We start from the raw sequence: 16936 nt of genomic DNA, 5'->3' as shown, positions 1-16936 counted from the left end.
CTGCCTTTCTGTTAAGGGAACCCCTCAGACTCCTCACTGGGCAAACAACCTGTTGGTCTGGATCTTCGGTTACTGAACGTAGACTCTCTATCCGGAATGGGATGAACCTAGAGTCCAGTACACCCAGATTTTGAGTCTTAGCAAAGAACTCAGTGCCGAAGTTGAGTATTACTTCTCCCCATCTCCCTGAGAGGGAGATATCGGAGGATAGACCATGCAGCTCACTAACTCTCTTGGCCGAAGCCAAAGCGAGTAGGAATACCGTCTTTCATGCAAGGGGACAATCTGTTACCAGATGAAAAGGCTCATAGAGAAGAATCTTCAAAGACTGAAGGACCCAAACCGCGTTGCAAGGAGGAGTTTTAAGTTCCGATTCGGGAGAAGTCATCTCATAACTTCGTATGAGTATAGAAAGTTCCATCGAGGAGGAAGTATCTATTCCTTTCAGCTTAAAAGGCGAGACCTAATGCAGAGTGGTAGCCTTTCACTGTTAAAACAAGAGAAGCATTTACTCCTGAAGGTATACCTGGAACCCCATTATTGTTAGAATAGAGGCATCAAGGGGAGTGATACACTCTATGACACCAGTCACTAAAAACCGACCACTTCACCTGGAAGACTGATGCTCAAAGCGTCTGAGGTGTCTAGCCATCCTTCTGCAACTAGTAGGGAAAAGCCTCTCAGAGAGGAGGTAATGGACAGTTTCCAGGCGTTAAATCGGAGCAAAGCTACGGCTTTGTGGAAGATGTTGGCATGTGGCTCTTTTAGTCGATCGAGAAGTGGAGGAAGTTCCCTTGGAAGATCCGTCGGGAGCTGCAGAAGGTCCAGGAACCATTCTGCTTGATGCCATAGCAGGGCCATTGGAGTCATTGGTAAGTTCTTGCTGATCCTGACTTAGTTGAGGACTTTCTCATCAGACAGAATGGAAGAAATGCATACACATGTAAGCTGTCCCACTGTTATTGGATTCCATCTTGCATGAGAGACTGGAGGTCAGGGAAACAATAGAGCGGGAGACTGAAGTTCAGGCCCATTGTGACCAGATCCACAGTCGAGGAACCCTACAAAGTTAAGACTTTGATGGCTACCATATGATTCCAAGACACTCGGAGCACATTATCTGAGTCGCCCTGCTCAGATTGTCAGCAAGCACATTCCTGTTACCAAGAATGATGCGAGCAGATGGGGACACCTAGCTGTATTCTGTCCATCTGAGTTTTCTACTGCTGGATGATACCTTTCTGATTCAGGCCAAAGGATGGAGATGGACTGGTGCAGCATATGCCCTCCTCCCCTTCTTTTAATGCATCAGAAAAGAGGATCAGTTTCAAGGGGGGGGATGAGAAGATTTGCCTCTTTGCGGAGGTTCTCGTCTGCCACCCACTGTCTGAGGTCTGTCAGTTCTTCTGACCTTAGTTGAACCAGGATATCCACAGAATCGCTTGCTCAATTCCACTTGGATTTGAGGCACCTTTGGAGCCATAAAGAAAGATTTTCCTCCTCTGATTATCAGAAAATGGGAAGGGACTACCTGATCAACCAATTACCCAGTAGGGTGGTCACCAATACCACAAGATTGTGACTGTTATTCCCCTACCTATGGAGTAACAAGTTCCCTTGATTAGAACAAACAGCCTTGGCTCTTGAAGTAAAAGTCAATGCTCCTCGGCTCGACCGAGGGGTTGAGAGATTGCGTAGCAAGAAAATATCTCGAGCTGATGAAAAGACTTGCAACTGATTGCACGCTTCTGCTATGGAGGCGGAGGATCCTGTCCTCCCTCCAACTGCCACCAATCTAGTGGGGGTTGGCAGAGTAAAAATGATACAAATCGGTTAACCAGGTCAAGTAATGTTTATGTTATCACATCGAATCTCCTTAGAGATCGCTTTTCGGACGAGAGACAGGTCAGTAACTACTGAACGCACCTGACTACTCGGAAAGGATAAGACCTAGACGTATCTTCAATCTATTGTTGGACGGAAAATATGTGCATAAATCTATCTACGGACCAGTAACACAGATCGGGGAGCAGAATGGCAGAATGGACATACGAGCATAGTCCGAATTTTAGTCGTGTCCGGAACTGGGTTGGAGCGTTGAAAACCTTTGTAACCTCGATTTTCTCTTTCTGATGAGATGAGAAACGTTTGTATTTCTTCATCTCCGATCAGTAAAAACTGGCTTAAGAGGGAACGGATACGCTTAAGAGAAGTTTTCGGTGCAAGAATTTCTAAAAAATAAGACCTTCGATCGGAAAGAAAGGAAGGAATTGCCTATGAAGGCAGAGTTCATATGCAGTATGTCTGGTTACTGGAAGGTAGACGATAATGTATAACTTGGTTTTCTGTACGGGATATAGCCATTACAACGTATTAGAACAGTTCTAATTGTAAGATGCTCTAAAGCGCTTGCAGGCAGAAAGATCACTCGCATGCATATGAACCTGCCCATCTGTGATAGGGCATGCAGAATGTTTGCCTCTTGGTAAGCCTCTGAAAACAAATTTGAGCCTTGAGGGAATAATGTATGTGTCATGAATCCTAGCATTATTTCCAAAGGAATATTTGATCGTTGACTATCTGTAGTATTTTTTAAGATGTGAGTGTATATGCTCACAAACAAAACATACAGTTATTGTAGTAATCATCCATCGGTTTGCCTACCTTCCTTGTGGGAAGGGCTCGTCAACGTTCATACACTGAAAAAATTGTCTGGCACGGTTGTGGGAGGGGTTTTTAATGTTCGTAAACATATTGAAATTGACGTTTGTTCTATCATTCGTAAACATAGGCTAACACTGCTCCCTTGAGACTAAACGGTCGAGACAATAACCCTGTAAGGGTAAAATAAATAAAATTTCTCAAGAGGCCTATTGTGGAAAACGAGAATTCGTTGCGGCCAGGAGCACAATGATGGCATGCAGCTGACTCGAACAATTGGTAGAAACCGTGTTTGTAGGAATAACCTTAAAAAGGTTATTGAATTTATGTAAAACATCCCAAAAAAAAAGTGTTTTCCAAAAAGGGTGGTCTCGCAAGTGAGGGTTTGCTAAAAAATAAACCATACATTGGGCAGGTTTGCATGGGGTTGCCATCGACCACTTTCCCGAATGGAGTTGCCATCAAATGCTTTCTCCCTAGCGAGGAAAAATACCGTTTAATGAAGCCAAGACCTGCCAGAAGGAATTGAACTGAAATGTAAAAATTCTTACTGCTGTGCTTCCTTCCTGGTGGTAGCGAGATTGAGACTGATATCGCAGAGGGTGAGGATTTCCCAGTGAAAAGAGATGATCATGAGCTGGGTGCTACCCCAACACTTAGTTAATGGAAGGGGTGGGTGAAATATGATGGTGGTTTGTTCAAAAACAAAAGGAATGGAACTGACAAGACTAGCCTAGCTGAGGGATAGCAATCAGCTGGGAGTGTAGGGTCAATAAAAAAAGTCACGCAACGCTGTTCTGCCGTGTGATGCAGCATAAAAACAAGCATGGACTAGATGACCAAACTGGGGGGGTCAACTATTGATCTTTTAGTGTAAGCTCTGGGTCGTGCAAACTGTGAGATTCAGGCCAATGAGAACCTAGGGGTTCTAGGTCATGGGTACTCAAAAATTTGCCGAGAACCTTGTTGCGTGAGCCCATAGGGTCCGAGCAACGGGGACCCAAAGGTCCAGGAGGATTACGAGAGCACGGGGCTCAGCGTAACCAACAAAATGAGAGCCGAAATGCTCAGCATGACACCAGTCACAAGATCCTGAAAGCTCAATGTGACGAGAGTTAGGAGGCCATGTTACGTGAGCCTAGTCGACATACCGAGGATTATGAGAGCCCAGAGGTTCAGCGAAACACCAATCACGAGAGCTCGAAGGCTCAGCGTAACACGCTCCATGAGAGCCAGAGGGCTCAGCGCGATGCAGGTTGCAAGAGCCCAAATGCTCCACGCAGCGGATGACCGAAGACTCCAGATTACGAGAGCCCGACAGCTCAACGTAACGGGTGGCAGGAGAGCCCAAAGGCTCAGTGTGACACACATCATCAGAGCCCAAAAGCTGAGCATGATTTGGGTCATGAGAGCCCGAAAGCTCAGCATGACTGGGGTTGTGAGTGCCCGAAGGCTCCACGAAACAGGAGACATAAGACTCCGGGTTACGAGAACCCGAAGGCCCAGACAACTGGAACCCGAAGGTTCTGGGCCACGGGAACCGCAAGGAGTCGGCGTAACCGGGGTTGCGAGAGCCAGAAGGCTCAGTGCAACTGGAACCCCAAGGTTCCGGGTCACGAGAACCCAAAGGCTCAGTGTGGCGGGCTGCACTAGAGCCCGAAGGCTCAACGTAACTGAAGTTGCAAGAACCCAAGAGCTCAAAGTAACTGGAACCTAAATGTTCCGGACTACGAAAACCTGAAGGCTCAACACGATGAGGACCCAAAGGTCCAAGGGTTACAAAAAACCGGGAGGCGGAAGGCTTCACATAACCTGAACCAAAAGGTTTGGTGTCACGAGAGAGAGAAGACTCAACGTGAAAAGGACCAGGAAGTACCAGGTTGCGAGAACCCAAAGGTTCAATGTAACCAGAGCTCAAAGGCTCAGTATCCCTCATGCCTAAGGACTTGACGAAACAAGAATCCTAAGGTCCCAGGTTATGAGAGCCTGAAGGCCCGTGGTCACGAAAGTTCAATGCGAGACCTTCACAAGACCCCAAAGGGACATTGCGGCTTGAACCAGAGTGTCTAGAAATGCATCTCCTACCGAAGGGGGAGGAGCACGCCAAGAATGGAAGGGTCAAAAACTCCTCCACCCAAGGAACCTCTAAGGGGAAGGTCTAGCAGAGATCTGTCTACATTTACAAAAGTGACTGGGTGCACCTTGTGTGTGGCCCACTGTGGAAAGTTCATAGGAAGTCCCACAGGTAGGTAAGAGCTTAGCTCACTATATTCCCCTTCAGATAGGACAAAACAAGGCAAAATCAAGTGGTCTGCGATTCTTACAAGACAAGGACAGAACAACCTATCAGAGGTAATCAGTTTGTTACTGCCAAGGTCAAAAGTATTCAAAAGCTTACAACACTAGATACAGTTTCTCGTCAGCCAGTACATCGCCACTTAATATCTCTCTCCAGGAAGACTGAATACTGTTTTTTCACCTTTATTTTGTGTAAATCTAGTTCACTTTCACTTTGGACGATAATAAATCCCATGTACTGGTGTCAAATCTTTATAAATTTTGTTTTCATGTACATCTTGTAATGATTTTTACCTAATATGCGATAAGTAACGCTACTGTAGGAAATTGATATCAATTATGTAGGCTGTTAAGTGAAATTAAAAGAATTTTTTAATAAATAATAGTTCAAGCATAGTTACAGATACCATACTCAGGGATTATTGAAGTCGTCTTATAATTAGATCAAAACATGTCAAGTAACGAGTAATGAGTTGTTTGATGTAAATGCACCCTTTACCACCAATGAGCAACAGGCAACTGCCATCAAACTTAGGAATAGACTAAAAATCCAATTATAAGCACACAAAACCATTTGTCTACCTTACTCACAATTTACAAGTCCGAGACTAACCACAGAGAACACAATCACATAGAAAAAAAAAAAAACTTACCTGAGAAGCATCAGCAAAAGGAATTTCTGGTTGGAGACAGACAACCGGAGTTACGTCAGGAGCTGTAGGAGGAGCCTTTTTGGGTCTCTCTGGACTATCTTTGGCTGGTTCCTTACAAGGTGTAGCCTCAACAGTTATCGAAATGTTACTGCAAAATCCTTATGGCAATTAGTTCATAAGTTACAGAATACAATTATATTAATACAATATACATTGATAAAAAACCATGTGCTATTAGTATATGCATCCTCATCATCATCATCATCTCCTCCTACGGCTATTGACGCAAAGGGCCCGGTTAGATTTTGCGTTGTCTCTATCTTGAGCATTTAATTCAATATTTCTCTATTCACTATCTCCTACTTTGCACTTCATAGTCCTCAGCCATGTAGGCCTAGGTCTTCCAACTCTTCTAGTCCCTTGTGGAGTATTGCAAATCCTGTGGTGTTCTGCTAACAAGGAAACCACACTAGGTCAGCAAACTTCCTAGCACCAATTCAATCTAATCCTACTCCACCACCCCCAACTGTTCTGCATATTACAAACTCCCTAAGGAGGAAAAACAACATAGGCAACAACACATACCCTTGGAGCACTCTGATGTTCACTGGAAATTCATTTGATAGGACTCCATTATCATTAACTTTGCACTTGCTCTGCTCATGAACTGTCAATCAAATTTACATATTAAGCAGGAATTCCATAACAATGCAGGACTCTCGACAAAATTGGCCGGTGCACACTATCAAAGGCTTTTTCATAGTCCGCAAATGCCATCAAAGTGGATTTCCATATTCTATGCAATGCTGTACATGTCTCAAAAGGAAAATTTGGTCAGTGCAACTTCTACCTTTTCGAAATACTGTTTGCTCATCTCTCAGCTTTTCCTTAATCTTTCTTTCCAGTCTCTTTAGAATAAGCATACTATATATTTTCATAACTGACATAAGTGATATGTTTCTGTAATTATTGCAATCAGTCAGGTCTCATTTTTTGCCATTTTCACAACACTTATAACTCCCATTCATTAGATTTTGCCTCTTTGTGCCACATTCCACAAAATAATCTTGTAACCTATTTCAAATCTATCCTTTGTCTCAAAAGTGTTTGTATATGTAATTCTTGAACAACTAGTCAGTCACTTAGAAGTAAGAGAAGCTTTGCCTGACAACCAATCTGCTTACAGAAAACTATACTCTACAGACACAGCCATCTCCTCTGTTGTAAATGATATACTAGAAATGATGGATGAAAATAAATGTGGTATCTTAATATTACTCGATCTCAGTGCTGCTTTTTATACAGTTGTGCATGAACTGCTACTAAATGATCTACGGTCCATCGGCATTGAAGATCAAGCCTTCAAATACCTAAAAGACTACTTAGTTGGTAGAAATTACTGTGTGCAAATTGGAAACTCCTCTTCACCATATGAACCCTTAATCCTGGATAGGTGTGGTGGGTAGTATACGACCTGAGGTTTTTTGCCATAAATTTTTATCTGTATTGGTTGTGAGTGATATCGACCTGCGAGACCTCAGTTCAGTGTGTGCAGCAGTTGGGTGAGGATGCATTTCAGCCCAGCTCTTTTCCTTGTGCTATTTCTGAGATACCCTTGGGTCGAGCTCGACCCATTAATACCTTATTATGGTAAGTTGTGTAATAAAGTTTTTATATAATTATCGAATGTACAGAAGTATTTAGGCGTGTATAAAAAAGGATTGTTGTAAAGTGTTTGTAAATGTCTTCTACCCCGTATGTTTTTATAAAATAGCTTATAATTTCTCCTGTTTTTGTAAGTTTGTAACTTTATGATAACTTAATTATGATCATTATTTTATCTGTTTTAATTGCAAAATAATCTAGAAACTTCATTCTAGCATCAATAATATTTTTCTCTAAATCCTCCAACAATTGTATAAATAAATGACTCGCTGATATTGACATATCTTCCTCCATTTCGTGTAGCATATTTGACCTTCCAAGGTGGCATCGTTGGCAGCCATTTTGTGAGCATATCTGACACAATCTGGCATAGATCTATGTATTCCTCTAATTTTATAAAATTTCTAATATTTTCATGCATAAATACCATACTCAGCAATGGATATAAGGATTTGTCTTGAAAGAATTCATGATATAACTCAGCCCCCCCCCCCAAAAAAAAAACCTTTATAATATATTAAATATTATCCAAGTGCAGATTCTTTTACACATTTTTGTTGTACAATAATAATACAATATCCTGTGAAAATTTCAGTCACTAACTATGTGAAAAGAAGATAGATTTTTTTAGCAAAAAAAAAAAATTCTCATTTCAAGAGTCGTACCCTTTTGGTCCACCCCCCCCCCCCCCCCCCAACCCTGGATCTCAGCAAATGGTGTTCAATTATCATAGAGTAATTGCTTGTAATAGTTTTAGTTTATTTCCATATTTAGATTTTAGGTGACATTTTTTGTTAAGTCATTTTTGCATACTTATCTTTTTAATTTATTTGTAATAAATATTTATTTTGGACTTGGCTTTTATTTACTTTTTTGAAGATTAGAATATTCTTTTTATTTTTTGCTAATAAAAGGTTATGAATTGATTTGTAAATGAGCTTTCTATTAATTTTTTTTTTGGACCTCGGGTCGAAGTCGACCCACGATTCTTATTTAAGGTGGTGAAATAACGATACCTATCCAGGGTTAAACAGACGGGTACCCAGGGGGAAGGTACTTGGCCCATTCTTATTCTGCATCTATACTATTGGTCTATCGAGAATACTACAAAGGCATGGCATGAAGTTCAAAATATTTGCAGATGACACACAATTTTACTTATCCATAAATGATATAGATGACACTATTGAAACACTAAACCGAATCCTTGATAGTGTTAGACAATGGATGACATTTAAACAACTAAAATTAAATGACATTTAAACAACTAAAATTAAATGAGAACAAAAGTGAATTCATGGTGGTGGGTAAGAGAAACAGCATGTAAAACTTGGGTGATATTCAAATGAACATAACTAATGACTCGGTGGTGATATCTAGTAAAGTTCGAGATCTAGGTGTATTTCTTGACTGTAACCTGTCTCTAAATGCCCAAATAAATAATGTAATAAAAACTGCTGGTTATCATCTAAGAAATATTGCATTTATAAAAAAGTACCTGGAAAAAAATTCTGTAAATAAACTTATGATAAACTGTGTTATTACCAGGATTAACTACTGCAACTCTATCTATTACAATTTACCAAAAGTCTAACTTAAGAAATTACAAAACATAATAAACAGTGGAGCAAGACTGATAAAAGGTGTCCCACCTAGAGAAAGAACTGAATTTAAAATATGTACAATAACCTACCAAGTTATCAGAACTGATCGTCCAAAATATTTAAGAGAATTGCTACATATTGCGCAGCCAACAAATCGCGTTGACACGAGAATAGTTACAGATGGCTTCAAACTGTTGGAACCTAGATATATGTCTACTTTAGGCTTTAGAGCCTTTAAATATGCGGCCCCAAGACTATATAATAAGCTCCCACGAAACAATCGAATGATTGAAGACATTAAGGCTTTCAAGAGGAAACTGAAGACTTTCTTATTTAAAAAATCTCACAGCATTGACAATTTAACAGTAAATGAACAATACGTGATCTGAAACAATAAATATTCTGAACGAATTAGGTAAAACAACAGTGGAGGTCCTGTAGAGAGTGAGGTTCTCCTGCTGTATTGGACCGGAAAAAGCAGCTATCAAAGAAGTAAGTAAAGGAAGTATTCTGGGAGTCGCTTCATTTTCGCCTGGTATCATCTTGGCAGTTATTCCATCGTATCCAGGGGCTTTCCATCTCGAGTTATTTTCACGATAGGTTCAACTTCAAATGCACTGAATGCATTCATGGAAACATCAAGGTCTTCCCCAGCTTCAGCTATATCAATCAAATTATTCCCTTCGTAACTCCAATTCATAACCTCACATAAGTGTTTCATCCCTGGTCTTTCTTCATCTTCTGTTGTTATAACAGATCCATATCTCTTTTTGATGGGTATATGCTTCTTCTTTGCCTCAGTTGAGATTTCATTAATAATTCTATGAGCAATTCTTACCCCAGAGCCAGTTCCTGAATTCATAGCTATGACAGCATCATCTGCTTTACTGTCTAAATATTCTATTCGGTCATTTCTGGCTTTTCTTTTGATCCCACTATCAATACTGGAATACTTAGCATGCTCTACCTTGTAATTTTCATTACTTCCTCGAAAACTTTCAACTATCAATTTTTGTCTCTGGCTCACGGTTATAGTATCCCTAGTAGTATTTGATATCAACGGATTTCTCCTTGTAACTGCGTGTCCCAAGACTTCACTACCAACTGACTGATATATATTCGTAATATCACACCATTCTTCATTAATTGTCTGCTCTTAGTGTCAAAGTTTCTAAGACTGCAAATCGATTCCTACATTCAATTGCAAATGTTTCTCAGTGCTCTTCTTCTAAAAGCTTAGTTGTACCAAACCTAGTTATTCGATCTACCCTTCTGTTAGTATATTACTATATACAGTATTGTAAATATTAAAGTACAGATTATTGATGCAATACTGTATATCTTGATAAAAAAAAATTATACTTCTAAATTTTATATACAGTTATATCGCAGTATTCCACCATTATTCGTTCCATAAAGATGGTCGAATACCGATTCGTTCAAATACTGAATCATTATTTCCCATTACCAAAAATGTAGAAGTGAATACTTTGCTATTGATATGACATATTAGCATAAAAATATATAACATAAAACTCTCAATAAAAATGATAACATTAGAAGTAATTTTTACATAAGAAAACTTACCTTTTTTATTGTGATATGATGGCGTAAGTGGATGGCAGTGTGGAGAGGAAGGGACGAGTTATTGCAAGGAGGGGAATCCCCTTCCATAAAAAACCTCTGGTAATTGATGTTCGGGGGTTTCTTCCCTTCTCTGTTGCTTTGGGGTAGGTTTTTCTTCAATCAAAAACTGATCCAATGTTAGATGCTTTACCTTCTTTGTAGAATTTTACACTAATGCAACATTACATTATCGTTGAAAAGGTTTACAGTTGTAATGGTTACTACGGAATCAGGATGAGTTTTATCAACAAAAACTTGAACTTAATTCCCCCCCCCCCCTTAGCACACACTTCTTTAATAACTGAACTTGGGATATCCTCCTTCCCTTCCTCCACCCCAGAAGACATATCTTCAGCCAAAGTCTTTCGTTGTTCATTTTGAAGGTGTTCCAACTCTTCTGTAGTAAGCTCAGTACTGTGGTCTTCCATTAGCTCGTGGATTTCGTTATTGTCAGCCTCCAAGACCATTCTTTGTCCCAAGGAAACATAATTCACAATTTTGTCACTGAAGCCCTCAAAATCGCACTTTGGTACATAATCCGGCCATATTTTCTTCCAGGCTGAATTATTAGTATGGTGGATCACTTGGTTCCACTCATTATCAATTAGGTTAAAGCAATTAAGACTATGAAAATGATTTTTCCAAAATTCTTTCACAGTTACCTGAGTGTCATTAGTGACTTCTAAGCCCTTCCAAAACAAGGCTTTAGTATATAATTTCTCAGAATTAGAAATTACCTGTTGATCCATGGCTTGTAGCAAAAGAGTTAGGCGGTAGATATTCAACTTGAAAAAAGTCCAACTCCTCGACTAAATCCTCATCCAAGCCTGGAGGGTGAGCAGGAGTATTATCTCACAAGAGAAGGCATTTTAGCGTAAGTTCTTTTCTTGCAAATATGCTTTCAAATTTGGTGCAAAAACTTTATGCACCCACTCGGTAAAGGCAATCTATTCTTTATAACATTGTTCTATTTGAACACCATTCAGTTGCTGGCATAACCTAACAATGGCTTAACCTTAAAATCTCCTCTTGCATTAATGCACAGCATAAGAGAAAGCCTACATTTTATTTCTTTTTCTTTTGTGATAAAGGTTCCCTTCGGCATTTTTTTTTCCAAAACAACCCAGCTTCATCAGCGCTGAACAGCTATTGAGGTGTATAACCTTCTTCAGTTAAAAGTTTACCAATCACAGCGACAAATTTATTGACTACTTCTTCGTCTGAATTCACTGCCTTTCCATGCCTTATTACACTGTGTATTCCACTTCTGTTCTTATACTTTTCAAACTTGAATACAAAATCACTGGTAGTACTTGTAACAAAGGTTTGCTTCACTAAATCTTCATAGATTTCTAGTGCCTTTTCACAATTAAGTGCCTTGCTAATGCTATTACCTCGTAAATGTTTCTCATTTATAATAAGTAATAACTTCTCTACTTCCTCAAGTATCTGAGGCCTGTGCTTCATCAAAGTAGTCACTCCTTTAGCAACATTAGCTCCCTTTATTATTTCACTTAGCCATAGAGCATTTAAGAGCAAGATCCAAAACACTCATGCCATTTTCGTTCCTGGCAATGACTTCGTTTTTCAGTTTAATAGTTTTTGTTTGCACTGGTTGGCTTTACACTTGACTACTATCACTTTTATTTTTCTTTAGACCCATTCTAAGTGGTAATGAATTTAAATAAATATAAAAAGGATGCAAAACAAAGATATAGCACAGTGGAACACGAAAAATGGGACAGATCATACAGAGCGTATGTTTACATTCATCCACAACAGCATCCGAGTAATAGATGGCGTGCGGCTTGGAGGGCTTTGTCTCACACTGGTTGAGTGCCAAATATTTGTTCGAGAACGGCCATTTTTCACTTGAACATTTTGGTTGGAAACCAATTTGTTGGAGCTTTGGGTTGTTCGAATACCGAGATTCTACTGTACACTAAATCATAAATATCAAATAATGCCTAATCCTCATTGAAAAAATAAACAATAATAAATATTTACTGTCAGCAGTTCTACAAATGTTATTGGTTACTACCTCTATTTTTCTATGAATCTTACACCATTGGATGATACTGTCTATGGTGCACCAAGGGGATTCCTAAATCCTCTAAGTAAAAACTCTTAACAATATCTATAGTTCTTTCATTCCCCATCACCCTTGCTATCTAACTTTGCCTCACTCTATATTTTGCTGCTTAAGGAGTACTCAAAAAGTGACCTATGTGTCAATCCAATTCAAGTACAGTACTAATATTTCATCTACTATATTTACAAAGACACTTTCCCCAATTTTGGTGGGTAGCCAGCATAAATTAACAAACAAAAAAAAAGTGGGGAGGACTTCTCTTCTCTTCACTCCTCCCAGCCTGACGAGGGATTAGGCCGAGTTTGGTTGGTACTGATAGGGTGCCACAGCCCACCCTTCTCCATTATCCACCACCGAATGTAGCTTCATATGCTGCATCCCCCACTGCTGCTACCTCAGCGGTCACCGAGGCAACCAGGGGAAGCAGCAATGCCTAAATAACGTAAATTTTGAATAATTCACATTTCCTAATCATTCATAAAAATAATTATCAAAATACTTTGACAGGAGGCTGTTAATTTCCCAGTTACTCTGCTGACAATCAACGAATAATCTGATCTGTATTTTAGGTAGTAATTTGGCCAGAGCACCAGTTGTCCGTTGAGATACTACCACTAGAGAGTTATGGGGTCCTTTGACTGGCCAGACAGTACTACATAGGACCCTTCTCTTTGGTTAGGGTTCTTTCCCTTTGCCTACACAGAAACCGAATATTCTGGCCTATTCTTCACAGATTCTCCTCTGTTCTCATAAACATGACAATACTGAGATTGCCAAACAATTATTCTTCACCCAAGGGGTTAATTACTGCACTGTAATTGTTCAGAGGCTACTTTCCCCTTGGTAAAGGTAGAAGAGACTCTTCAGCTTTGGTAAGCAGCTCTTCTAGGAGAAGGACACTCCAAAATCAAATCATTGTTCTCTAGTCTTAGGTAGTGCCATAGCTGTCTTGGGTTAGAATTCTCTTGCTTGAGGGTACACTCGAGCACACTGTTCTATCTAGTTTCTCTTCCTATTGTTTTGTTAAAGTTTTTATAGTTTATACAGGAAATATTTATTTCAATGTTGTTACTCTTCCTGAAATATTTTATTTTCCTTGTTTCCTTTCCTCACTGAGCTACTTTCCCTGTTGGGGCCTCTGGGCCTATAGCATCCTGCTTTTCCAACTAGGGTTGTAGCTTAGCAAGTAATAATAATAATAATAATAATAATAATCTGAACTGTTATTTCCATACAGGGTTGCTTTCTCTGTTGTCATTCTTAAGCAAGTCTTGTTTCAAGGTTTGGCTTGCTGGTTGGCATGCAACAATAATTCAAAAATTTTAAACATTCCTCTTATTCGCAATATGAGTTTAAAATATAAATGGATCAGTAAAAAAATTCATTACCTATAAAATGTTCTATATTTTATCATAGAAATAAATTTGCAGAAAATTCATTTTCTATACTGTATACTGTACTATATTTCATCACAGAAATAAAGTACAATAGTTTTCTTCCAAAGCTGTTTTTTGTTAAATAATTAAAATTTGGATTCATGGAATTTGGGGCTGTAATAGTGAAGAAGTTGAGATATGGCAGCCACTCAGAGCCAAGGTGCTACTTGGGAAGACTTCAATTTCACTAGTAAATAATTAGAAAAGGTTGATCAGATGCATAGAAGGAAGTGAGAATCGGGGTAGATTAGAAGGCTTGTGTGGGTGTAATTAGTGGCCAAAAAACGGTTTCTATAGTTTTTGGTTGTAAACATTTAAGATAAATAAAAGAATTAAATACAATTCCATCCATTTTTAAAGCATTCTATTATACAAAATTATTTGCTACTTGCAAACAGACAAGGGAAGGGAATGACTGAATGAACACAAATACAATCATGAACTTTTATTCCATTCACTAATTTTAATTTCATGTTCCTGACCAGCTGAATTATTTTCTTTTCTTACTTTTCAGTCAACTGATTTCATTACCTCTAAAGAGATGTTCTATTCAGTGGTGGCTTATTTATAGGCACTGCAGGACTTCAGCACTCCTATTTCCACTCTTTTATCCATAATATTCAGTATGAGTCCTTTATTCTTCATAATTATACATCATATAATTCTTAAATCTAATATTAGTATCCTTCCCCTAGTTTATGAAAAAAAAAAAAAATCCTTGTATGGAAATGTGTGTTCAACTATTCCAGCAGCACGCTGTTTGGCCATTGCGAAAATGGTCACATCAAAATAGTAAGTTGCTGTTCTTAAAATGTTATTTCAATTGTTCTTTACTTCTCTTGTAGTTTAGTTCATTTCCTTACTGGGCTATCTTTCCTTGTTGGAGCCCTTGCCCTTACAGCATTCTGCTTTTTTCAACTAGGGTTGTAGCATAGCCAGAGATTTTGATACTGTAATAATGTCATGAGAGATCATGGTGGCTTAAGCAGTGCCAACCCAGGTAGTATTTGTTTCTTACTCTGCATATGTTATCCTTGAAAATGTGTTTATATTCTTGAATGTTATAAAATAAAGAATTAGGCTATCATCCTGCTTCCAATTTATGGATAAAATTTTATTTTACAAGTTTTTCTCTTATTACACAATATTAAAGCAATGACAACAAATTTCCTGAAACAATGGGTACAAATTATCTGAAGCAGTAACACTACTAATTCTAGCTATGAGACGCCGCTGATCCTCTGTTAATCAGGAATTCCTCCAGATATTTTTTATATATTAAAATGCTTAAAAATTTAAAGGAACTGTATCTTATTTTCAATTTGTATTTAATTATAGAGTATAGTATTCTAAGGGATATTCTAACAACATGTAAGGAAAAGAAATGGACATAGCAGGACATATAATGAGAATGACAGATAATAGATGAACATTAAGAACATCAGAATGAGTTCCAACAGATTACAAAAGAAGCAAAGAAAGGAAGAGAAGGAAGAGAGGGCAATGGATTGAAGAACTAAGAAAATTTGCATGTATAGACGGGCATAGAAAGGCCACAAACAGATAGGAGTGGAAAGATATATCCGAGGCCTTTGTTCTGCAGTGGATTAGTTATGGTTGATGATAATGATTGTATACAAATATATGTAAGAATGATTGTTACATTTGTTCTAGAAATTGCTTCTAGAATCTGTGAAGCAATACACATCAGTATTTAAGGTAGTAAACTTGGTAGTTTTAATTCTATGGTACACTACTTGATTTATTATTATGCATTTGCTAAACAGGTGACTTTTATGGGTCATGTATGCGTATCTACTATACAAGACTTAGCTTCTTACTCTCACAAAAAAAGAAAAAAAAAACACGGTCTTTCCTTTTAATTCAGATTACTCTTCTAGCCTAATGTATCTGGCTCAAAAATTCAAGATGCAAGCAACAAATCAACATATTTTACTTACTCTTCTTTTGTTTCATTTGGAGAATGGATGGGTGGTGGTTCTACAAACGAAGGTTGCTGTTCAGGGATTGGTTCTACAGGAGGTACTGCAATAGGTTCTACGAGAGATGGCTGCTGTTCAGGATGTACTGAAACGGGTTCTACAAGAGATGGCTGCTGTTCAAGAGTTATTTCAATGGGTACTACAAGAGATGGGTACTGTTCAGAGACTGGTTCTATAGAAAGAGGTACTCCAATGGGTTCTACCAAAAATGGCTCCTGTTCAGGGGCTGGTTCTGCAACAAGTGGAACAACAGAAGGTTCTACTGCAATAGGATGTTCCCCTACTTGTCCCAAAGGGGGCTGTCGGTCATGATGCATCTCATATATATCCTGAAGAATAGGCTCTTCAAGAAGACATTCACCAGCAGTTTGTTGTTGTTCAATCTGCTGTAGTCCACGAACCTTTTTTGATGCTGGAAAAACAATAATCATTGAAAACTATGGCTTTAAAACTATGCATACAAGTTCCAACGTATGAACAAGATGGACTTTTAAGTCCAACCTAAGTTTGTAAGTACTGTAGTAGGTTGGCCAGGCCACAAGCCACCCATTGAGATATTACCACTAGAGCAGGGATGTCAAACATGCACCCCGCAGGCCGCCCCAGTCACCCTACTTTTAACTCGCCAGTCTCTGTGGCCATGCAGTTTAGAAATATATTCAGAAATAGAACTAATTATATATACACACATACACTCATAGCCTACACAAACACACTTTTATTATTATTAAAGAAGCATATTCTCAATAGATATTACGTTCTTAAAACGAATGAAAGTGACTACAGGACATAATGTGAACAATACAAGGAGAATGTTATGCTTGGTACTTGGCTTCTTGTGCTATCAGGAAGAAAATAAACATACACTAACCTGTGTATATTCTTTTTGAAAACTATT

General features: G+C 38.7%; 1 protein-coding gene across 14 annotated transcripts in view; it reads right to left on the bottom strand.

Annotated features, from left to right (window-relative positions):
- The window catches only part of LOC137656632 (uncharacterized), a 425700-nt gene that overhangs the window by 205497 nt on the left and 203267 nt on the right, over window positions 1–16936 (bottom strand). For all 14 annotated transcript variants that reach the window (XR_011046976.1, XM_068390814.1, XM_068390809.1 and 11 more), the window contains 2 exons: window positions 15997–16450; window positions 5613–5760 (listed from right to left, as the gene is read on the bottom strand). Coding sequence is in view for 13 of the 14 variants with exons in the window: in XM_068390814.1 (XP_068246915.1) it covers window positions 5613–5760; window positions 15997–16450 (602 nt within the window). In the remaining variant the exon portion in view is untranslated. The remainder of the gene's footprint in view (window positions 1–5612; window positions 5761–15996; window positions 16451–16936) is intronic.

Source organism: Palaemon carinicauda, chromosome 17 (assembly GCF_036898095.1).
Source record: "Palaemon carinicauda isolate YSFRI2023 chromosome 17, ASM3689809v2, whole genome shotgun sequence".
NCBI lineage: Eukaryota > Metazoa > Arthropoda > Malacostraca > Decapoda > Palaemonidae > Palaemon > Palaemon carinicauda.
This window is presented reverse-complemented; position numbering and strand designations above follow the sequence as displayed.